Raw genomic sequence first — 24,125 nt, 5'->3', positions numbered from 1 at the left:
TCAGACGCAGGCATGGGATCAATTTATTTCTTCCATTTCATCAAATTGGTTGGGGTGGTTTGTTTTTTTGTTTGTTTTTTTTTGCCAAGTGAAACGCCAAAGACTTGCCCTCTCTCCTTGGCAAATCCATGTGGGTTTGGCAACACAGATTAATATGCTAACTTGCCTGGCTCTCTGGAACTGGGTGTGGGCTGAGAAAAATAAGAACAGGTTTTTCCCTCCGGATGAGGCCGGGAAGAGCAGCTGTGGGGCGGAAGAGTCTTGCGCAGCGGTGGTTTGTTTCGCTCAGACGCCTTCCGAAAGGAGTTTCGGCGCATGCCATGTGCCAGGGAACCCGGGGCAAACCCTTTTGCCCCTACGCAGTGGCTAATTTCGCACTCGTGCCTCTTGCAGAGGAGCGGCTTCTGCTGGGCTCCAGAAAAGCACTTTGTGTCTTGAGAACGTGTTTGGGGTGTGTTAAATCTATTGACAAAACGTCTACCCTGCTCTGATTTGGGGGTGCCCAGTGATTTCCCTGAATTCATCATGTGAAAGGCTGGGCTGGATGAATCCCAAGCCGGAATTAAGATCACCGGAAGAAATATCAACAACCTCAGATATGCAGATGACACAACCTTGATGGCAGAAAGTGAGGAGGAATTAAAGAACCTCTTAATGAGGGTGAAAGAGGAGAGCGCAAAATATGGTCTGAAACTCAGCATCAAAAAAATGAAGATCGTGGCCACTGGTCCCATCACCTCCTGGCAAATAGAAGGGGAAGAAATGGAGGCAGTGAGAGATTTTACTTTATTGGGCTCCATGATCACTGTAGATGGTGACAGCAGCCACAAAATTAAAAGACGTTTGCTTCTTGGGAGAAAAGCAATGGCAAACCTAGACAGCATCTTAAAAAGCAGAGACATCCCCTTGCCAACAAAGGTCCGTATAGTCAAAGCAATGGTTTTCCCAGTAGTGATGTATGGAAGTGAGAGCTGGACCATAAAGAAGGCTGATGGCCGAAGAATGGATGCTTTTGAATTCTGGTGCTGGAGGAGACTCTGGAGAGTCCCATGGACTGCAAGAAGATCAAACCTCTCCATTCTGAAGGAAAACAGCCCTGAGTGCTCACTGGAAGGACAGATCCTGAAGCTGAGGCTCCGAGACTTTGGCCACCTCATGAGAAGAGAAGACTCCCTGGAAAAGACCCTGATGCTGGGAAAGATGGAGGGCACAAGGAGAAGGTGATGACAGAGGGCGAGATGGTGGGACAGTGTTCCCGAAGCTACCAGCATGAGTTTGACCAAACTGCGGGAGGCAGTGGAAGACAGGAGTGCCTGGCGTGCTCTGGTCCAGGGGGTCACGAAGAGGCGGACACGACTAAACAACAACAACAACAAGTGGTTCCCCTCCTTGCTGCCAAGCAGATCCAGGCTTACTTAACTTCAGCAATCCTACAGCATTTATTTATTTTCCATGGAATCGTAGAATTGTAGAGGGGGAAGGGATGCAAAGGGCCATGTGGTCCAACCCCTGTTTTATTTAGCAGAATTTGCATCCTGCTTAATTTGTAAGCGAAACCTCTTAATTGGTCCTCCCTGTGGACTTTATTTTGGAAAAAGGAGACCCAGGGTTCAGACCCTGCCTGGAAGCCGTGCTCAGCGATCAGGCAGACCTTCTCCCAAATTCTGAATATTTGGAAACTTCACAGCAAAGAAGGGAAAGGCACTCTGCACGTCCCTAGAAGCTTATTTATCCCGGGCAATTAGCACACGCCCTGCAGCCCTGCGCCTGCCATGGGAGGTGGCAAGCCTCAAAGCTGCCATTTTAATGACAGGTAACAAAGAAGACCAGTGTGCAGCTCTGAGCTGTGCTTGCCCTATTTCTGCAGGCTGTGGCTGCATCCAGGTTAGACTACTACAATGCACTGTGCCTGGAGCTGCTTTTGAAGACTGTTCAGGAACCTCGGTTGATGCAGAACGTGGCCATTTAGATGCCTATTTCAGGCCCAATCTCATTACACCAATAGTCATTTTTATTGGTTTTTTATTTGTTTCCAAGGGACGCAGGTGGTGCTGTGGGTTAAACCATTGAGCCTTGGACTTGCCGATCGGAAAGTTGGCGGTTCGAATCCCCACGACAGGGTGAGCTCCCGTTGCTCGGTCCCTGTTCCTGCCCACCTAGCAGTTTGAAAGCACGTCAAAGTGCAAGTAGATAAATAGGTACCGCTCTGGTGGGAAGGTAAACGGCGTTTCCGTGCGCTGCTCTGGTTCGCCAGAAGCGGCTTAGTCATGCTGGCCACATGACCCGGAAGCTGTACGCTGGCTCCCTTGGTCAATAAAGTGAGATGAGCGCCGCAACCCCAGAGTCGGCAACGACTAGACCTACTGGTCAGGACATGACTAAATGACTAAACAACAACAACAACAACAACAAATTAAAAACTTCCCTAAACAGGGCTGCCTTCAGATGTCTTCTAAACGTCAGATAGTTGTTTATTTCTGTGGTGTTTTGAGACACACACCCTCCGATTCGTGGGACAGAATTGTGCCACGCAAGATAGGCCCCTGAACATCACCGGGTACCTCTGCAGCTCCCATTGCCGCAGCGAGGTCAGATGAAACCAAGGCACTCCACTACCTGAGCTATCGCGATGTGGAGACCAGTGTAGCCGCTGACAGGTGGCACATTTGGTACATGACCCAGGTTCGGTGTGGCCTGCCCCCAAAGCAGAAGCCTTTCTGAGAGTAAGGTGTGGTGAATTCGCCCCAGTCAGGAGTGAATAAGAGGGAAGCTTGCAAACAGGGAAAGGAGACAAGAACCAAACAGGTGAGCAGAGCTGGGTGAGGTCCCTGGGGGGAAGTTGTCGCCCTGGGCCAAAGAGAAGGCAGTCAGAGATCCCAAGAACAAAGTGCCGACAAAGGAGGAGAAGCTGGAGTTTTTAACAGTAGCCATGAACCGGGATGAGGGACGCGGGTGGCGCTGTGGGTTAAACCACAGAGCCTAGGACTTGCCGACCTTCGATCAGAAGGTCGGTGGTTTGAATCCCCGCGACGGGGTGAGCTCCTGTTGCTCGGTCCCTGCTCCTGCCAACCTAGCAGTTTGAAAGCACGTCAAAGTGCAAGTAGATAAATAGGTACCACTCTGGTGGGAAGGTAAATGGCGTTTCCGTGCGCTGCTCTGGTTCTCCAGAAGCGGCTTAGTCCTGCTGGCCACATGACCCGGAAGCTGTACGCCGGCTCCCTTGGCCAATAAAGCGAGATGAGCGCCGCAACCCCAGAGTCGGCCACGACTGGACCTAATGGTCAGGGGTCCCTTTAGCTTTACCTTACGAACCAGGAATATGGGCCTTGCATCTCTCCCCCCCCCCCATCAAACAAAATTTATTTGCATGTAAAACAAACATGTTATTTGAAGTACCATCAAAAAACTAAAAATGCAGTCTAGTCCTTCCCCACCTCCTCAGTCACCAGAAGCCGTATTTACACAATTGTTCACAAATTGAGAGTAAAGGACCTACCATGTACATGAAATGAACCGATCAATTGAGATTAATAGGTTTGATTCTTTCCTATTTTCTGTTTGTCTTTACAATACTGAAAGATGTAGGGTATTGTGAACAAATAAATGCACACTGCGGTCCTCTGTGTAATTTCCCTGGCTTTTGTGGGTTTGTGTATCGTCTGGTGAGTCCTCATTAGCCTGGTGCAAAGCATGAAAGTTGGAAGTGAGAGCTGGACCATAGAGAAGGCTGATCGCTGAAGAATGGATGCTTTTGAATTCTGGTGCTGGAGGAGACTCTTGAGAGTCCCATGGACTGCAAGAAGATCAAACCTCTCCATTCTGAAGGAAATCAGCCCTGAGTGCTCACTGGAAGGACAGATCCTGAAGCTGAGGCTCCAAGACTTTGGCCACCTCATGAGAAGAGAAGACTCCCTGGAAAAGACCCAGATGTTGGGAAAGATGGAGGGCACAAGGAGAAGGGCACGGCAGAGGACGAGATGGTGGAACAGTGTTCTCGAAGCTACCAGCAGAGTGGCTGGGGAAACTCAGCCAGATGGGCGGGGTATAAATAATAAATTATTATTATTTGACCAAACTGTGGGAGGCAGTGGAAGACAGGAGGGCCTGGCGTGCTCTGGTCCAGGGGGTCACAAAGAGGCGGACATGACTAAACGACTAAACAACAGCAACAAAGCATGAAGTTGCTGAAGCTGTGTCAGATTCTGGTCAAGCTCTCGCTCTACTGACACTTCACCAACACCCTCATCCCATGTTTGAAATTAGCTAGGTGCCAGGCACATTTTGCACCCAGCTTTCGACCACCATGTGCACAATCGGTATGAATTTTGGGAACCACAACACAGGAGCAGTCACCTTTATGAAAAAGAGGTCTGAGTCCCTGGTTCAAGTAACTTTTCTTCTTTTCAAGTTCTCAAAGCTCTTAACCTGGCTCAAGGTTGTCACCTGAACTAGCGAGATGTTTAACTGAGAATCTATCACAGTCATTCCATCATTTGAAAAAATAAGACTTGAGAGCCGTCGTGCCTGAAAAAGGCAACTAGGCATTTTGTTTTGGCAACTCCAACCTTGGTTTAAGGAGCCATTTGGCATCTAGCTTATATACCGTATTTTTCGCTCTATAACACGCATCAGACCATAACACGCACCTAGTTTTTAGAGGAGGAAAACAAGAAAAAAAATATTTTAAACGAAACAGTGGATGTATGATTTTTGTGGTTCATGCTATAGCCACAGACATGTGATCTGACAGTGAGTTTGGAGTAGCCCAATGCAAAAATCCTGAGGATCTATGTGGATCCATGCTTTGTAACCACGTTTTAAGTGGGGAGGGAAGGAAAAGCACTCAAGGGACAAGGAGCACGCATGGGGTGTGTGGAGAAGGATGCTGCTAATAATGCTATTTAGCGAGCTGAGTGGGGAGGAGAGAGGGACAGAGAGCCTGCTTGCTTTACAGGAACCAACTGGACAGGAGCCGCTTACACTCGTGTAAGCGGCTCCTCTCCTCTCCCGCTTTGCTCCTTTAAAGAAGCAGGCTCTCTGTCCCTCTCTCCTCCCCACTCAGCGGCTCTTCTCCCGCTTTGCTGTTTCAAAGCGAGCCTCGGAGGAGGGAAGGAAGGGGAACCATGGATCCTCTGCTCACGACTGCAGCAGATCCCCTCCGCCACCCGTAGGCATTCCCTCCATAACACGCACAGACATTTCCCCTTACTTTCTAGGAGGAAAAAAGTGTGTTATGGTGCAAAAAATACGGTATCTGAGTTTCTAACACTGCTGTCATTCCCACCATCATTCCATCCGTTATCTTCATAATATGGGCCATTATCTGTCTGGCGGGAGCTCTGGATCGACGACACCTTATGTAGATTCCTCTTCTCCATCATCCTGCTGGTGATCGTGTTCTTCTGGAGACCCTTGGCCATCAACCAAAGAGATTTGGACCAGAATCCACCAAGTTCTCTGTTGCAAGTGCTACCATGGGCCGGTGCAGAAGATCTCATCGGAAGTAGAGGACCTAGGAAGGCTGCCGAGTGCAGGATGAATGTTGGCTGGGAGGAAAGTCACCTTCCCGTCGCAATAACGGCCTCACACAACTGAACTGGAGTGAAGGCATCGCAGCCAGGATCCCAGTTTCCCTCGTGGAAGATGTTTTAGTTAAGAAACCCCCATCATTCTACCTGGACACTGAGGTCCAGTGCTGAGGGCCTTCTGGCGGTTCCCTCCCTGCGAGAAGCCAAGCTACAGGGAACCAGGCAGAGGGCCTTCTCGGTAGTGGCACCCGCCCTGTGGAACGCCCTCCCATCAGATGTCAAAGAGAACCACAACTACCAAACTTTTAGAAGACATCTGAAGGCAGCCCTGCTGAGGGAAGCTTTTAATGTTTGGTGCATTACTGTATTTTAATATTTTGTTGGAAGCTGCCCAGAGTGGCTGGGGAAGCCCAGCCAGATGGGCAGGGTATAAATAAATTATTATTATTATTATTATTATTATTATTATTATTATTATTATTTCTTGGTGCAAAGAGGCGGCAGAGGTGTAAATGACTATCAGAATTTGACAAGTTGTGTCAAGTTCTCCAGTTCAGTCGAATTCATTAAACTACATAGTTTTAATGGGATGTTGAATAAACGTGCAATTAATTTTGCTATTTTGAATCATTCTGTGCTACTAACTTCCTTAGTGGGTCGAGCCAGCGGTGGCTCCCGGTTCCAGAAGAGGATTGTTGTTGTTGTTGTTGAATTTGACCAAACTGCGGGAGGCAGTGGAAGACAGGAGTGCCTGGTGTGGCTCTGGTCCAGGGGGTCACGAAGAGGCAGACTAAACAACTAAACAACAACACTATCGAATTTATATACCGCCAGCTGGACCATAAAGAAGGCTGATCACCGAAGAATGGATGCTTTTGAATTATGGTGTTGGAGGAGACTCTTGAGAGTCCCATGGACTGCAAGAAGATCAAACGCATCCATTCTTAAGGAAATCAGCCCTGAGTGCTCACTGAGTGTTCGTGAAGCTGAGGCTCCAGTACTTTGGCCACCTCATGAGAAGAGAAGACTCCCTGGAGAAGACACTGATGCTGGGAAAGATGGAGGTTACCAGCATGAGTTTGACCAAACTGCGGGAAGTAGTGGAGGACAGAGGTGCCTGGCGTGCTCTGGTCCAGGGGGTCACGAAGAGTCGGACACGACTAAACAACTAAACAACAACAACAACAACATACCTGGGAGTCTCAGGGTGGTTCACAGAATAAAATCAAGATATAAAACCATAAAATGCCTAATAAAAATAAAAACAACAACCCAATAGCCGCAACCCAATAGATGGGTGGGATATAAATAATAAATTATTATTATATTATTATTATAATGCCCTTCATCACCTTTACTCTCTCTAAGATGTGGAACGAGTAACGCCTTCCTCTAAATTTGCTGAGGCTGCTTTGGCATGACCAAGCCAGCGTAGACATGGCTGAGACAGGAGTGCAAACAGGCTCAGAATGTTGCCTTGGGAGAGCGCATTTTTTTTGGAGTTCTGTCCTGCCGTGCGATACTTAAAATCCTGATGCAAGGCCTTGACGCATTGCTCCTGGCCGTTGCAGCTCGCCTGCGACTCACTTCCATAAAGCAGCGTGCACAACGCACAAGTCTGGCAGGCCTTAGATGTTAGCATCACGTTCTCCCACACCCTTTCGGAGAGGCGAGCCATTGCCAGGGCTGCCTTGCCATTATGCATATCCAGCTCAGCGTCAATGGAGAATTTCCTGGTTATGGTACAGCCCAAGCAGGCAGGATCCCAAAGGATATGCTGTACGGACAGCTGGCTTCAGGCAGCAGGCCTGTTGGCAGACCAACTTTACAAAAATGTCTGTAAACAGGACATGAAGGCCTTTGGAGGTGGCTAATGGCTTGGTTTGAGGGACGTGGGTTGCGCAGAGCCTAGGACTTGCCGATCAGAATGTCGGCGGTTCGAATCCCTGCGACGGGGTGAGCTCCCATTGCTTGGTCCCTGCTCCTGCCAACCTAGCAGTTCGAAAGCACGTCAAAGTGCAAGTAGATAAATAGGTACCACTCCGGCGGGAAGGTAAACGGCGTTTCCGTGCACTGCTCTGGTTCGCCAGAAGCGGCTCAGTCATGCTGGCCACATGACCCGGAAGCTGTACGCCGGCTCCCTTGGCCAATAAAGCGAGATGAGCGCCGCAACTCCAGAGTCGGCCACAACTGGACCTAATGGTCAGGGCTCCCTTTACCTTTACCTTTAATGGCTTGGCTTCTCTGCATCCCGGGTGGAGGAAAGGAACACCGATTTCCTTCTTTTAAGCTGCAACAAAAATTGGTGAAGAGAAGGGGCAGCCTGGCCTAGATTGCATGCTGTTTTGCCTTGCAATCCCTTACGAAAAGTATAATTAAAGGAATAATTCATTTCCCCCTCTCTTTTAGCTGCCGATTACAGAGGAGAAAATTAGCTCCTAGGAGAGGTCAGGGTTGTGCCTCCAGCTCTGTCCTCAGGGCTTCAGGTGAGCTGAGGGGTCAGGTGTACAACCTGTTTGTTTTTCCGTGAGGGAGGCAAAGGCGCCACCAGGGAGGAACGCCCTCTGAGCATGTGCAGAATACCGTCTCCTTCTCATTGAAGGGTGGAATATTCAGGGCAGGATCAAAGAAAGGAAGAGCTTTTCATGCGTCGCAGAGTTAAACTACGGAACTCCCTGCCACAGGAGGCAGCGATGGCCTCCAACTCAGATGGGTTTAAAAGAGTAGTGGATAGTTTTGCGGAGGAGAGGGCTATTGAGGGCTCCTAGCCCGCGCCAGCTATGCTTCTGAATACCAGCTGGAAACCACAGGAGGAGAGAGTTGCTCTTGTGTTCGAATCCTGCTGACGTTGGGGCAACTGGTTGGCCACTGTGAGAGCAGGATGCTGGCCTAGATGGGCCATTGGCCTGATCCAGTAGACTACCTGGAGAACTCTAGTTTACCTTTAAAAAACGATAACATTTATTTGGTTTTTCAAATTAAAATTTTACAAAGATATATCAAACATAAATCATAAAAACAAGATTCCAAGGAATCTTCCATCCTCTCCTTTGTGGGTCCTGTTATTAATCATTTCCTTCGGCATCTTTTATGACAGTCCAAATCTTTTACATCTCTATGATATCCAGAATTCACCCTTAAAAACAACAAGTGATATTCCGATCCTACTAATGATTTTAACTGTTTGCAATGGTCTTTAAGATACCGTAAGTTACAAATTTCCCCCATTCCTTATTGAAATTTTGGTCTTCCAGATTTCTGATTCTTCCGGTCATTTTAATAACAACAACAACAATAATAATTTATTATTTGTACCCCACCCATCTGGCTGGGTTTCCCCAGCCACTCTGGGCGGCTTCCAACAAAGATTAAAAATACAGTGGTGCCTCGTAAGACGAAATTAATTTGTTCCGCGAGTTTTTTCGTCTTGCGATTTTTTCGTCTTGCGAAGCACGGTGTCGGAAAAGTTTTGGAAAAGCTTCAAAAATCACCAAAGTCTTCAAAAACCTCAAAAAAGGCTACCACACCGCGTGCTATGAGTTGCTCCTCGAAGTCAAGTCGCAACTGTATTAACGGTGTTAAGAAAAAGGAAACAAACTTGCAAGACGTTTCCGTCTTGCGAAGCAAGCCCATAGGGAAAATCGTCTTGCGAAGCAGCTCAAAAAACCAAAAACCCTTTCGTCTTGCGAGTTTTCCGTCTTGCGAGGCATTCGTCTTGCGAGGTACCACTGTACATCAAAATGTCACACATTAAAAACTTCGTCATTTCAGCCTAGTCCACCTGCCATTCTTCTCCGGTAGGGACCTTGTGTTTTTCCATCTCTTTCCAGCAGACTATTCTTAGTTTTTTATGAGATCGGGATGCCGGACTAATGGGCTCCCATTGGCCTAACCGGCACCCAGCAACACTTATTATGTTCTTACGTCATGTTCTTATTGTGCAACCAAGACGCCCTCATGTTTGGGACCCTGCGAGGCCTCTAAAATCGGCAGTTTGTCATTTCCAGACTGGTTTGGCAGGTGTGCAGGATGCGATCAGCCTTGGGGAATGGGGTGTCCCTTTTCTTGTTGGTGGTGCTGGGGGTGGAGGAACTGCGAGAGAGGTTTAGGGCTGGCTCCGTCCTTGCCTGAACTGGTTCCCTGGGCATTACAAAATGGATTTGGCTCTCTGCCGGGGAAATCTCTCCTCCTCCTCCTCCTCCTCCTGCTCCCAGACAAAGAGCTCTCTCTTGTAGAGAACAATGCTTTGCAGGCAGAATGGGGCTGCCAGATCCCTCCTGATTAAGGATGGCCTCTTGGGAGAAATCTGGCTGCACCCCGTCTCCCAGATCCCCAGTTTTGTCCTTTACTTATTTATCTATGTTAACGGGAAAATCCGAGGGCTCCCTTGGACAAAAAACAAAGACACCGACCAGGATTACTTGGAGCAAAACAGCAGCCTGTAGGCTTGGCCTTTATTGATCTGTTGCAACAGGGTGCTCCCCTCACCTGCAGGACCTAGAAAAATGGCACGCAAGGCCTTATAAAGACTTTTGAAATTGCCACCCTGTAGATCAAGACCACCCCCCCAGAAACATCATGCATGCATCACAGAAGGGGTGTAACTTAAGACCACCCCTCAGGTACATCACACCTACATCACAGAAAAGGCGGTCTAAAACAGAAATTTTAATATTTTTTTTTTCTCCTGTTGTTGTTTATCTCCTGTCTGGTAAGTTACTTGATTGGATACCCTGGGGAGCCTGGCCAGTCTTTTGTAATGATAAATACTTAGTTCCTGGGCCAGGTCACAGGCTCACACCCTATTCAAAACACAGACATACCCTTAAGACAGGATTTGTGAAGGAAAAGACAATGGGGAGGCTTTTCTATTTTGACCTTGCAGAGAAAAGATTTGGTCAGTTTAGGAATCAAAATGGATCAAGGTTGGCCTTCCTGCGCTGATCTATGTATGTGCTTGGTTGGTACACTTATGAACATTACCATGTATTTAAGACCATAAAATTCCTATCACATCTATTAAATTGACGCTGTACCGGCCTTCGTCCAAAGCCCTCAGGGCACTTCGCAGCACGAAATACGGAGCAAAAACCACAAAGTACACAATAAAAACAAGAACAGGAACAAAACAGTAACCCTGCCTCACCGCAAACACATTTAAAAGTTTCTTCCGTGAGGGCAAATTAGATCAGGCATGTAAATTGGTCTAAATATATTTCCTCCACGTGTTTTTGTAAACAACAGCTGCTGCCTAATTTATTTATGTATTGCTTTTACATCCCGCTTTTCCCTCCCCTCCAAAGAGCTCAAAGTGGCAGGTACGTGGGGATTCGAACCCAGCTCTCTCCCTGGTCCCAGCCCAGTGCAAACGACTGGTGCAATTAGGTGGTTAGCTTTAAACTTGACTCATCTGATCACGCACCGAATAAATGTTTGCATGTTTGCGTGCTGTAATATCTCCGCAAAAGTGCCCCTGAGCAACTCCTGCTGTGTTCAATGGGACTTGCTGCCTTGCAGGTGTGTTTAGAGTTGTGGAGCTTAAACAGTGTTCAAAAATACAACATTGTAACCTTAAATATAACAATAAAAAGGATAAAATGTTCAAATGTTAATAAAGGTACCTTCTGCATACCTCAGCCAATTTAAATTACCGGTATATCATGCCCTCTCTGAAGACCCAAATGAGACAACAGATAAGTTAATATTCTGCATTAGGTTATTGTATTTTAATATTCTGTTGGATGCCGCCCAGAGTGGCTGGGGAAACCCAGCCAGATGAGCGGGGTAAAAAAAATAAATTATTATTATTATTATTATTATTATTATTATTATTAACCATACTCACGAGTTCAGTGGGGTTTTGTGACTTGTCCATGGATTTGAGTGGGTCTACTCTGTGGTTTAACCCACAGCGGGTGGTGCTGTGGGTCAAACCACACAGCCTAGGACTTGCCAATCAGAAGGTCGGCGGTTCGAATCCCTGCGACGGGGTGAGCTCCCGTTGCTCGGTCCCTGCTCCTGCCAACCTAACAGTTCAAAAGCATGTCAAAGTGCAAGTAGATAAATAGGTACCGCTCCGGCGGGAAGGTAAACGGCGTTTCCGTGTGCTGCTTTGGTTCGCCAGAAGTGGCTTAGTCATGCTGGCCACATGACCCGGAAGCTGTACGCCGGCTCCCTCAGCCAATAAAGCGAGATGAGCGCCGCAACCCCAGAGTCGTCCGCGACTGGACCTAATGGCCAGGGGTCCCTTTACCTTTACTTACTCTGAGTATGACTTTGGTGGCTATCACCCAATATTTTTAAAAAACAGAAGCTTTTGCTTTTAATTGTTTTTAGAAGAGCATATTTTCTTAATTCATTTTTTAAAAAAATTAATTCCATTAATCCCTTCCCAGTTTTTCTTCTGGCAACTGGCGATGTTATTTCTTCTGTTCTACTTCTGATGTTTGCTTGATGGCTTTAAACGCAGCCAGCGCATGAAAGGTGCGCGTGGAGTTGAGAAAAAGATGTGCCGTTTGCTTAAGGATTTTCTTAAGGATATTGAATGGTTAGAATCCTTTCCGGATCCCCGGCAGAAAATGCTTGTTTGCTTTCGCATTGTCCCCTGCTGTTGGTTCACAGACAGCCCAGAGTTTTATAGAAACTTGGTCCCTGCCCTGAGGATCTTACATTGAGGCAGGAGCGAAAGGAAAGAGTTGTCAGCCGGCAGACAGCGTGGGAGAAGCCGTGGTGATGATAACGGAGGATTTTGCTTCACAATTCTTAGTTCAAGGGGGTCGTGGGAAGTGGCTGACTCTCCCCAATTACTCAGAGAGGAGCATATGCCCATTAGAAGAGCCTGGGTCCAGGATCAGGCCAGGATCCCATCTGGTCCAGACTCCTGTTCTCACAGAGGACAACCTTTATGGGAAACTCACTCTTCCAGTTTCCAGCAACGTGAATTCAGAAGCATCGCTGCCTATGGGACGGACCAAATATTTAAAGTTTTTACAAATGTTATGCCTGAATGTAACCTTTCGACTTGACGGCTCAGGGAAGATACCTAGCTTTATGAATTCGTAGAAAATCCATACTTTAACCAACTCTTCTCATTCCAACGCCATTTTAACCTGGCTCCAACCCACAAGACTAGGGCCCTGCAGGACTTGATCTCCTTCCACAGGGCCTGTAAGACAGAGCTATTCCGCCTGGCATTCAATTTGAATTAGCCTGATCCTCTACAGTCATATCTCGGGTTACAGACGTTTCAGGTTGCGATTTTTTGGGTTGCAGATTGCCAAAACCCAAAAGTACTGAAACAGGGGAACTGGCACCCGAGTTGACTTACCATATTTTTTGCTCCATAAGGTAAAGGTACCCCTGACCATTAGGTCCAGTCGTGGTTGACTCTGGGGTTGCGGCACTCATCTTGCTTTACTGGCCGAGGGAGCCGGCATACAGCTTCCGGGTCATGTGGCCAGCAGGACTAAGCCGCTTCTGGCAAACCAGAGCAGCACACGGAAACTCTGTTTACCTTCCCGCTGGAGTGGTACCTATTCATCTACTTGCACTTGACGTGCTTTTGAACTGCTAGGTTGGCAGGAGCAGGGACCGAGCAACGGGACCTCACCCCGTGGCGGGGATTCGAACCGCCAACCTTCTGATTGGCAAGTCCTATGCTCTGTGGTTTAACCCACAGCGCCACCCGCGTCCCTTTTTTGCTCCATAAGACACACTTTTTTCTTCCTAAAAAGTAAGGGGAAATGTCTGTGCGTCTTACGGAGCGAATGTGTGGTCCCTGCAGCCGAATTGCCCAGGGGCAAAAAGCAGATGGTGTGTTTAAAAAAAGGGGGGGGGAAGGGGGTGTTGAAACAAAGCCGCTGATTGGCAAGCGATTGGGAGGGAGATAAGGGACTCTAGAGATAAAGGAGGCTGCCTGGGAGGGGGAAGGTAAAAGCCCATGGATCAGCAAGATCTTTTCATTGTCTCATCCCAAATTCACCATCAGATCACATAGCATGTCCATGGCTACAGCCTGCACACAAAAAACCACGCACCCACTGTTGTGTGGGGCCGCAATGGCGCAAAAACAAAGCACGGATCCACATGGATCCTCAGGATTTTTGCATTGGGTCACCCCAAACTCGCCGTCAAATCACGTCTGTGGCCACAGCATGTTCCACAAAAATCATGCACCCACTGTTTCGTTCGGAATAATTTTTTTTCTTGTTTCCCACCTCTAAAAACTAGGTGCGTCTTATGGAGCGAAAAATACGGTATAAGCGGGTGACTGGCAAGGCTGGCTTCTCAGTTTGCTGCAAAACATCCCTGGGAAGAGAGGGGTCGAGAGTGCCGGTGGGGCAGGGGGTGGTGTGGGGGGTGGGAAAGCTGGGATGCTCTGCTAGCAAGTTCCCCGTGTCCACAAACACCAACCATGGAGCTGCTCCATCTTCCTAGGTCCCTGCGACGCTTGGGGTGCTGGTGGCCGACAGGATCGGGACCCCGATTGGCAGCTGGCATTATGGCGAGCGAAGACATCACCAATGCCCAGGATCTCTTGGACCTCAGCTTCAACTGTGAGTCAGGGGAGCTCACCAGCAGTTTTCCAGGTTGCCTTGGGGAAGAAATTACCCTAGAACAGATTATTCAGCTGTTGTCTTGTGAGAAACTATAACTCCCAGGATTCTTTGAGGGAAGCCAAGTGGTATCATAGAGCAACAATTTCCAGAGCTGTAAACTGACAATCCCACTTCCCTAGGAACTCTGGGAACAGCAGCGTGGCGGGCATATGCACCTCCCTCAATGAACTACAACTCCCAGGATTCGGGGGGTGCAGTGGGGAGAAGCCATGGGCATTTAAAGTGCTACCAGAGTGCTTTAAATGTATAACATGAATGTGGTTCTAGAAGGGACCAAGGGTCTGGCTCAGTACATTCCTAACCCGCTGTTGGCGAAAACGATTAGGATAAAAGTTTGGTACCATATTTTTCGCTTTATAGGACGCACTTTCCCCCCTCCAAAAATTAAGGGAAAATGTGTGCGCGTCCTATGGAGCGAATGCAGGCTCCTTGGCTTCAGCGACAGCAATGCAAAGCCTCCGAAGCGCAGAGGGAACGTTCCCTCTGCGCTCCGGAGGCTTCGCGTTGCTTTCGCTGAAGCCTGGAGAGCGAGAGGTGTCGGTGCGCACCGACCCCTCTCGCTCTCCAGGCTTCAGGGATAGCCGCCTGAAGCCTTCGGAGCGCAGCGCGAGTTCCCGCTGCATTCCGGAGGTTTCAGGTTCCTTTTGCTGAAGCCGGGAGAGTCAGCAGGAACTGCGCTGCGCTCCGAAGGCTTCAGGGATCTTTGAGGCTGGCGGTGGGGGAAAGCAGCTCTTCCCCCCACCGCCAGCCCCACAAGCTCGGGGAGCGCTGAGCAGAGAGGGGGAGAAATTTTTTTCCTCTTGTTCTCCCCCTCTAAAACAAGGTGCGTCCTATGGTCGGGTGCGTCCTATAGAGCGAAAAATACGGTAAATTATGCTGAGGATAAACAAATAAGGCCGGACGCAGCTGGTTCTGCCTTTGGTCCCCTATATTTTTGGTGTCCCTGGTTTGGCTGCTACGCTTTGGAACATTTCAGAATGAGACGAAGAGAGCAGGGTTTGGCTGTTTTCTCTGACCGAAGTGCGAGGGTGGGGGGCATTGTCCTGAGCCTTTGAGAAGCGTCTCTGGCTCCCAAGCATGTTACGTGAGCGGTTGCAAACTGGGTCTTTCCACGGGGCGATTATGCAATCTGCCTTTGGGGCTACGGCGGGCTTTGCTGGGCGTGCCCCAGGAATGTCAAAAGAGGCTGCCGGCCAAAGACTTTGCCTTGCTCATCTCCGCTTTGAAATGCCCAACTAACTTCAAAGGGAGAAAACGACCGGATAGCAATAATAATAATAATCGTAATAAACACTCCCCAATGCGTATGTTACTTTGCAAAGTAGCAGAGGAGAGTGTCCTGCTCTCTCCCCCCCCCCCCCCGGGACTTTTGCAACCTAAGAATTGACACGGGAAGCAGGCGGTAAACAAGGAGATTCCTTAATCTGTCCTGGTTGCCCAAATCGAGACACAAACACTAGATCTCCACTCAAGCAAACAGGAATGCCAGAGAGGGAGAGAGGAACAGAAGACACTGCTGTTCTGCTCCAATTAGCTCAGTATGGGCAGTTCTTTTGTCAACAGGGACAAATGTCAGATTCTGCTTAGGCTGGAAGAACCAGACGCACAAATTTAGGATGGGGACGCCTGACGCGACAGCAATACATGTGAAAAGGATCTAGGGGTCTTAGTGGACCACAAGCTAAACATCTGAAGGAGCGTCTCCACCCCCATCGTTCTGCCCAGACACTGAGGTCCAGCTCCGAGGGCCTTCTGGTGGTTCCCTCCCTGGGAGAAGCCAAGTTACAAGGAACGAGGCAGAGGGCCTTCTTGGTGGTGGCGCCCGCCCTGTGGAACGCCCTCCCAGCAGATGTCAAAGAGATAAACAACTACCAGACTTTTAGAAGACACCTGAAGGCAGCCCTCTTTAGGGAAGCTCTTAATGTTTGATGCATTACTGTATTTTAATATTTTGTTGGAAGCCACCCAGAGTGGCTGGGGAAGCCCAGCCAGATGGGCAGGGTATTAATAATAATAATAATAATAATAATAATAATAATAATAATAATAATAATAATAATATGATGATGATGATGATGATGATGAGTCAACAGTGTGATGCAGCAGCAAGAAAAGCTAACGCTATTCTAGGCTGCATCAACAGAAGTCCAGTGTCCAGGGATAGTCCCACTCTATTCTACCTTGGTCAGGCCACACCTGGAATACTGTGTCCAGTTCTGGGCACCACAATTTAAGAAGAATATCGACAAGCCAGGGAACCCCAAGCAGGCACAAAAAGAGCTCTCTGCCCTGCTTTTTGGGCAAGATGTCTTGGCACGCTAGGAATGCCCGCAGCAAATCTCACACAAACTCAGACGGCCACACAGGATCTCACAAGAGCGTCTCAGAGCTGGTGCACTGAGCAAGCCTTGCCTCCCCAAGCGAGGCAGAGAGCTTCAACGCTCTTTCTGTGCCAGCAAACCTGAAGCAGACCTGGCGCAAAAAGAGCTTTTGAGCTCTCTGCCTTGCTCAGATGCAACTTGCGCAGTTTCAGCCTCCTTGCCTGCTACCACGTATGGTTGGAACTGCGTGAGTTAAAAGAGCGTAAGGTTATTATTATTATTATTAGATTTATATACAACCTTTTTTCACAAGATCTCAGGGAGGTTTGCAGGATAAAAAATATATAAAGCAACAAAACAATACCCCCCAGAAACACATTGAAAGGGCAGTAGAATGTTAGCCTTATAAAACCCAAAAATACAAAATAACATACTTAAAAGGTAAAGGGACCCCTGACCATTAGGTCCAGTCGCGGACGACTCTGGGGTTGTGGCGCTCATCTCGCTTTACTGACCAAGGGAGCTGGCGTAAAGCTTCTGGGTCATGTGGCCAGCATGACTAAGCCGCTTCTGGCGAACCAGAGCAGCGCACGGAAACGCCGCTTACCTTCCCGCCGGAGCGGTACCTATTTATCTACTTGCACTTTGACGTGCTTTCAAACTGCTAGGTTGGCAGGAGCAGGGACCGAGCAATGGGAGCTCACCCCGTCGCGGGGATTCGAACCGCCGACCTTCTGATCGGCAAGTCCTAGGCTCTGTGGTTTAACCCACAGCGCAAACAATTTAAAAATACAAAAGTGTGTATGTAAGCCACTTTGCTCAGGCTCTGCCGTGAAAAGTGACTCAGAAATGTTTTTAAAACACACACACACACATTCAATATTGCATCGCCTGCTGGTGTGTGTTGCTCTATGGGAGCAAACGCCTGCCCTTTTTAATTTTAATTTTCTTCACTTGGCAATTGGCCCGGCATTTCATAGCCGCGAGCAAAGCGGGGCTCTTTGCCAGGACGTCCTGGGCTTGTCTTGACATTCCTGCGGCATTTTCGGCCGAACCCTTTGTAGTCCGCTGAGCTTGCCCAGGAGGCAGGTGGCGTAATGGCCCCGTGGCAAACGGGTGAGGAAACAAGGAGGGCTGGGCCCGCACTGCAGGGCCGGCGCGCTTTTGTGAGCGGGCGCCAGGCTTGATCCTGCCCAATGGGCCTCCCTTCCCTGGGGGGGGTGTCCTAGAGAGCTTTCCGGGGGAAATGGGTGGCACCTGCTAGGAATTTTGCACCCTGGTGGCTGAGGAGTGTTTCTGTGTGTATCTGCTTGGATCTCATATGCTACAGCGCTGTAAAGTGCCAAGCCCCTCTGGCAGCTAAAAAAACATTGGAGGGAAATCTGGTTCCCCCAGATCGTTAGCGGAACTATTTATTGGTTTATTACATTGTCGTCCCACCTTCCAGCTCAAAAGTGGTGCACACAGCTCCCTCCCTTCCCGTTTCATCCTCACACAACAACCCTGCGAGGGAGGTGAGGCTGAGGGAGGCAGCGACTGGCCCAAGGGGACAATCAGTGCGCTTTATGCAAATGAGTGGGAATTCGAACCCAGGCCTCTTCCATACCCTAGTTCGGTAATCCAGATCCATTTAAACAGAAATCCTAAATAGGATCCTGGTAGGCTGTCAAGTGGATCGCAGGTGGCGCTGTGGGTTAAACCACTGAGCCTTGGGCTTGCCGATCGGAAGGTTGGCGGTTCGAATCCCCGTGACGGGGTAGGCTCCCGTTGCTCGGTCCCAGCTCCTGCCAACCTAGCAGTTCGAAAGCACGTCAAAGTGCAAGTAGATAAGTAGGTACCGCTCCGGCGGGAAGGTAAACGGCGTTTCCGTGCGCTGCTCTGGTTCGCCAGAAGCGGCTTAGTCCTGCTGGCCACATGACCCGGAAGCTGTATGCCGCCAGTAAAGCGAGATGAGCACTGCAACCCCAGAGTCAGCCACGACTGGACCTAATGGTCAGGGGTCCCTTTACCTTTACCTAGGCTGTCCATTTTGTGTTCGCGTTTTCTGTTTGTTCCACCCACATGTCAGGGCCGAAATTCTTGCGAAAAAGGGGAATACGGTAGATCGTAGAATCATATAATTATATAATAATTTATTATTTATACCCCACCCATCTGCTGAGTTTCCCCAGCCACTCTGGGCGGCTCCCAATCGAGTGTTAAAAACAATGCAGCATTAAATATTAAAAACTTCCCTGAACAGGGCTGCCTTCAGATGTCTTTTAAAGTTAAGATAGCTGCTTATTTCCTTGACATCTGGTGGGAGGGCGTTCCACAGGGCGGGTGCCACTACTGAGAAGGCCCTCTGCCTGGTTCCCTGTAACCTTACTCCTCGCAGCGAGGGAACTGCCAGAACGCCCTCGGCGCTGGACCTCAGTGTCTGGGCTGAACAATGGGGGTGGAGACGCTCCTTCAGGTATACAGGACCAAGGAACACTTTGAATTGTGCTCGGAAACGTACTGGGAGCCAATGTAGGTCTTTCAAGACCGGCGTTATATGGTCTTGGCAGCCGCTCCCAGTCACCAGTCTAGCGGCTACATTCTGGATTAGCTGCAGTTTCTGGGTCACCTTTAAATGTAGCCCCACGTAGAGCGCATTGCAGTAGTCCAAGCGGGAGATAACCAGAGCATGCACCACTCTGGTGAGAAAGTCTGCGGGCAGGGAGGGTCTCATCCTGCGTACCAGATGGAGCTGGCAGACAGCTGCCCTGGACACAGAATTGACCTGCGCCTCCATGGACAGCTGTGAGTCCAGAATGACTCCCAGGCTGCGCACCTGGTCTTTCAGGGACACAGTTACCCCATTCAGGACCAGGGAGTTCTCTACACCTGCCCGCCTCCTGTCCCCCCATAACAGTACTTCTGTCTTGTCAGGATTCAACCTCAATCTGTTAGCCGCCATCCATCCTCCAACCGCCCCCAGACACTCACACAGGACCTTCACCGCCTTCACTGGTTCTGATTTGAAAGAGAGGTAGAGCTGGGTATCATCTGCATAGAATTGTAAGAGCCCACAAGGGTTATCTAGTGCAACCCCTTGCAATGTAGGAATATTTTGCCCCGCGTAGGACTCGAACCCACGACTCGGAGTCTCGTGCTCTATCAATTGGTGCTCTCCTTCCTGGGGCAGGAGGAGCAGAGAGTGTTTGTAGGGGCCTTGGGGCCAAATTCGCTTCTGGGGGCCGCATGTGAATGGTAGGCGGGGCCAAATGGACAAAAGCAACACCTGTGGATTTTCTGCCTTGCCCAGTAGGCTAGGCTCTCTACATGCGCTCACATCATCTCAGCAGAGCTGGCTGGGGTGGGGGGTGGAGGGCGGCTAAGGAGAGGTCCAAGGGCCAGTCAGAGAGCTGCGTTTGGCCCTCGAGGGCGAGGGGCATCTTGGACCACCGCTAGCCCTGCTCTGAACATCTCTGGGTCCAGGCATCCTTCGTGAACCAAGTGTCTTGGTTCCTTCGCTTTAAAAATGGTAGAGTTTTAGAGTCGGGGGGCACCCCAGAGGTCATCTAGCCCAACCCGCTTCCCAGGCAGAGACCTGCCCCTTCTCTCCCTCTCTCACCCTCCTCTCTCACATTCCCCACCACAGCTCTGGCCTCGAAGCACATGGACCTCAAGCAGTTGGAACTGGACACGGCGGTGGCCAAAGTGGACGAGCTCTCCAAGCAACTGGAGTCCCTCTGGACAGAGAACCCAGCTCAGTCTCCTGGGCAGCTCAAGGTGCAGAGGCAGCAACGGAGCCTTGGGGGGGGCGGTCCTGGAACCAGCTTCCATCCAATAAACATTAGATGATCCCCAGGGCTAGCTGGCTAAGTTAGTCCTATTTGGGCCAGCAAGGAGACCAGGGGAGAATTAGCTGTGGGGTCTCAGAGCGGGTAATCTTCATAAAAACGGGAGAAGGAAGGAAGGAGGGGGAATTAAAGATCAGGCTAAGTTCAAGTTGAAAGCCAGGCGGAATAGCTCTGTCTTACAGGCTCTGTGGAAGGAAGTTAAATCCTGCAGGGCCCTGGTCTCAGGGGACAGAGCATTCCACCAGGTCGGAGCCACCACTGAGAAGGCCCTGGCCCTGGTGGAGGATAGTCTGACTTCCTTAGGGCCTGGGACCTCCAAACTATGATTATTCATGGACCTTAAGGTCCTCTGCAAAGCCGAGTGATAGCTTGCGACTACATGATAGAATTAATGCATTGAAAGAATTCTTGCTGGTATGTCATTTCTTGCTTGCCAACCAGGTCCCGCAACCCTGGCCTGTGGCTGCCAGCTCTTATTTTGCCAGGCCTGGCGGGGGGGGGGGGGTCATTGTGGAGTCATCACCCAATCTCCTTTCTCTGTTCCTGGCAGGCTATGGAGAGATTCAGCACCAGCCCCTCCCACGAGCTGCTGGGCAGGATGAGTCCCATCGCCCCCTCCCCGCTGCCCCTCTTCCCCCGCAAGAGCCTGTCGTCGGAGACCACGGAGAGCGCCCACTACTCCTTTGGGGAAGCGGCGCCGGGATTCGCACACAGCTCCACCTACGGCTCGCCGTCCCCCAGCCAGCTCCTCGCACCCAGATCCCCGCTGGGCCGCCCCACCTCTCCGCGGCCGTCCCTCTTCCTCCAGCCGGAGGTGGACCGGGCACTGCCGCCCCCCAGGCCCAAGGTGCTGCCTGTACCCTACGAGACGGCGCCCAGCCCCACGGCCTCTCCCCGCTCCCTCCGGCCCAGCATCTCCCTAGAGCGCCAGTATGACTACAAGACCTACGGCGGGACGCTGGGCCGAGCCAGCTCCCCACGGATGCCCACGGAAGGAGCTGCGCCCCAGTCCTTCTTCCCGGACCGGGTGCCTTCCCCACGGCCGCCTCTGCCGCCGCCGTACGAGAGCCATAGCCTGTACCCGTCGCCACCCAGCACTTTCGCACCTTTCCGGTCTCAAGGTAAAGGTCAGGCGAGGACTGAGGGGGGGGCGGTCTGGTATGGGGGGCATTTTTGAGGCGGGGTGGGACTGCTAGCCTTTGGGTCATGAGCCCATCAGTTTCGTCAAGTTGATGAAACAGAATTAATTGGTTTTTGGATAAGTGTGCAATTTGAATTCTGTTGTGTTATCAGCCTTGGCGGGTCATGAAAATTGCTTTCTGATTGTGGCTTCTTTATAATAAAGGGTAGGTTCTAATAAAGGGTAGGTTATAATAAATAATATAATATAATATAATATAATATAATATAATATAATATAATATAATATAATAATGTAATCTAATCTAATCTAATATAATATAATATAATACAGTGGTACCTCGGGTTACATACGCTTCAGGTTACATAGGATTCAGGTTACAGACTCCGCTAACCCAGAAATAGTGCTTCAGGTTAGGAACTTTGCTTCAGGATGAGAACAGAAATCGTGCAATGGCAGCGGGAGGCCCCATTAGCTAAAGTGGTGCTTCAGGTTAAGAACAGTTTCAGGTTAAGTACAGACCTCCGGAACGAATTTAAGTACTTAACCAGAGGTACCACTATATAATATAATATAATAATAAAGGGTAGGTTCTGTGAGCTGCCCTGAGGCCTCTGGGTATAGGGCAGTATATAGATTCTAATAAATAAATAATAATAATAATAATAATAATAATAATAATAATAATAATAATAATAATTTATTATTTATACCCCGCCCATTTGGCTGAGTTTCCCCACTCTGGGCGGCTTCCAACGGAATATTAAAATACCGTAATACATCACAACACATTAAAAGCTTCCCTGAACAGGGCTGCCTTCAGATGTCTTCTAAAAATCTGGTAGTTGTTGTTCTCTTTGACATCTGGTGGGAGGGCGTTCCACAGGGCAGGCGCCACCACCGAGAAGGCCCTCTGCCTGGTTCCCTGTAACTTGGCTTCTCGCAGGGAGGGAGCTGCCAGAAGGCCCTTGGCACTGGACCTCCGTGTCCGGGCAGAACGATGGGGGTGGAGATGCTCCTTCAGGTATAATAATAATAATAATAATAATAATAATAATAATAATAATAGGGGGGCACTGGGGATGAGCTCAAGGCGGCAATGGCTTGAAAAGCTTTGGGACCAGCTGGGCTGGAAGATCAGGAAAGACGGGGTGAGCCAGAGGTTCTGGGCCAAGGGATGGCAATGGCGTATCCCCATAGAAAGGTCCTCTGGTGGATCTCTGAAGATCTCCCTCTCTGCAGATGACCTTGTGATCCGGAGGAGGGTGCAGAAAGGGTGGAACGAATCTGACCTGGACGTGGCGTATGAGAAGAAGGCGACCCACCCAGTTGGTTATGAGCGTGAGTGTCGGCTGGGGTCTCTGGAGGGCGGAGAGGAAGAGAGGTCTTGATGCTGCAGTCGGCGGGCAGGTGGAAGTGGGGGGGCATGGAAAGGACTTCACCCCAGGGCATCATAGTGGGGCAGCCAGGCTGCTGGAGCATCCGCAGGGCTGGATTAAGACTTTTAGAGACCCCCCCCCCATATATATCTAATTGAAAATATAGGCAATAATAAACTGTCAAATAAAATTTTAATTTTTGAGATTCAATAAAACTTACAGTAGGGACGCGGGTGGCGCTGTGGGTTAAACCACAGAGCCTAGGACTTGCCAATCAGAAGGCTGGCAGTTCGAATCCCCGTGATGGGGTGAGCTCCCGTTGCTCGGTCCCTGCTCCTGCCCACCTAGCAGTTCGAAAGCACGTCAAAGTGCAAGTAGATAAATAGGTACCGCTCCGGCAGGAAGGTAAATTGCATTTCTGTGCACTGCTCTGGTTTGCCAGAAGCGGCTTAGTCATGCTGGCCATATGACACAGAAAAACTGTCTGTGGACAAACGCCGGCTCCCTCAGCCACTAAAGCGAGATGAGAACTGCAACCCCAGAGTTGGCCACGACTGGACCTAATGGTCAGGGGTCCCTTTACCTTTACCTACAGTAAGGTGGAAAACAATGCCTAGGACCCACATACCTACAGGACCGTCTCTCCTGGTATGCCCCGCGGAGGACCTTTAAAGCCCTATGCGGCCTAGGACCCACGTACCTATGGGACCGCCTCTCCTTGTATGCCCTGCAGAGGACCTTAAGGTCCACAAATGACAACGCCTTGGAGGTCCCAGGTCGCAAGGTGGTTAGATTGGTCTCAACTAGGGCCAGGGCCTTTTCAGTACTGGCCCCGACTTGGTGGAACGCTCTGTCACAAGAGACCAGGGCCCTGCGGGACTTGACATCTTTCCGCAGGGCCTGCAAGACAGAGCTGTTCCGCCTGGCCTTTGGTTCGGACTCGGTCTGACCCTTAAGTTTCCCTCCCCTTATGGTCTTGATCTATGGGCTATTATTAAAATGAGGCTGTATTTTAAATTGTATTTTTAACCTGTATTTTAAATTGTCCCCCCCCCCCCTCAATTATGTTTTTATTGTAATTTTACTGGTGTTAGCCGCCCTGAGCCCGGCTCTGGCTGGGGAGGGCGGGGTATAAATAAAAATGTATTATTATTATTATTATTATTATTATTATTATTTATTATTATTACTTCCACTTTCTTTACATTTGAAAAAAAACATTTCTCCTACTTTTTCTCATTGCAAAGTCTTTGGATCAGAACCTCAAAACCAATCTCACGTGACACATCTCCTCCTATATTTGCCTTGTCA

General features: G+C 49.5%; 1 protein-coding gene across 6 annotated transcripts in view; it reads left to right on the top strand.

The window, feature by feature from the left end:
- PPP1R13L (protein phosphatase 1 regulatory subunit 13 like) overlaps positions 1–24,125 on the top strand; it is a 51,732-nt gene that overhangs the window by 10,611 nt on the left and 16,996 nt on the right. The window contains exons 2-6 of one of the 6 annotated variants that reach the window (XM_028741917.2): positions 7,938–8,014; positions 13,965–14,083; positions 20,093–20,223; positions 20,845–21,415; positions 22,678–22,776. In XM_028741917.2, the coding sequence (XP_028597750.2) occupies positions 14,029–14,083; positions 20,093–20,223; positions 20,845–21,415; positions 22,678–22,776 (856 nt within the window). In that variant the 5' untranslated portion in view covers positions 7,938–8,014; positions 13,965–14,028. Of the gene's footprint in view, positions 1–7,937; positions 8,015–13,964; positions 14,084–14,816; positions 15,685–20,092; positions 20,224–20,844; positions 21,416–22,677; positions 22,777–24,125 lie in introns of those variants that run through there. The other 5 variants (XM_077932393.1, XM_028741919.2, XM_028741921.2 and 2 more) reach the window with 5 other exon arrangements.

This window comes from Podarcis muralis, chromosome 7, assembly GCF_964188315.1.
Source record: "Podarcis muralis chromosome 7, rPodMur119.hap1.1, whole genome shotgun sequence".
In the NCBI taxonomy this organism is placed as follows: domain Eukaryota; kingdom Metazoa; phylum Chordata; class Lepidosauria; order Squamata; family Lacertidae; genus Podarcis; species Podarcis muralis.
The sequence above is the reverse complement of the archived record's forward strand: the minus strand, read 5'-3'. Positions and strand labels throughout refer to the sequence as shown.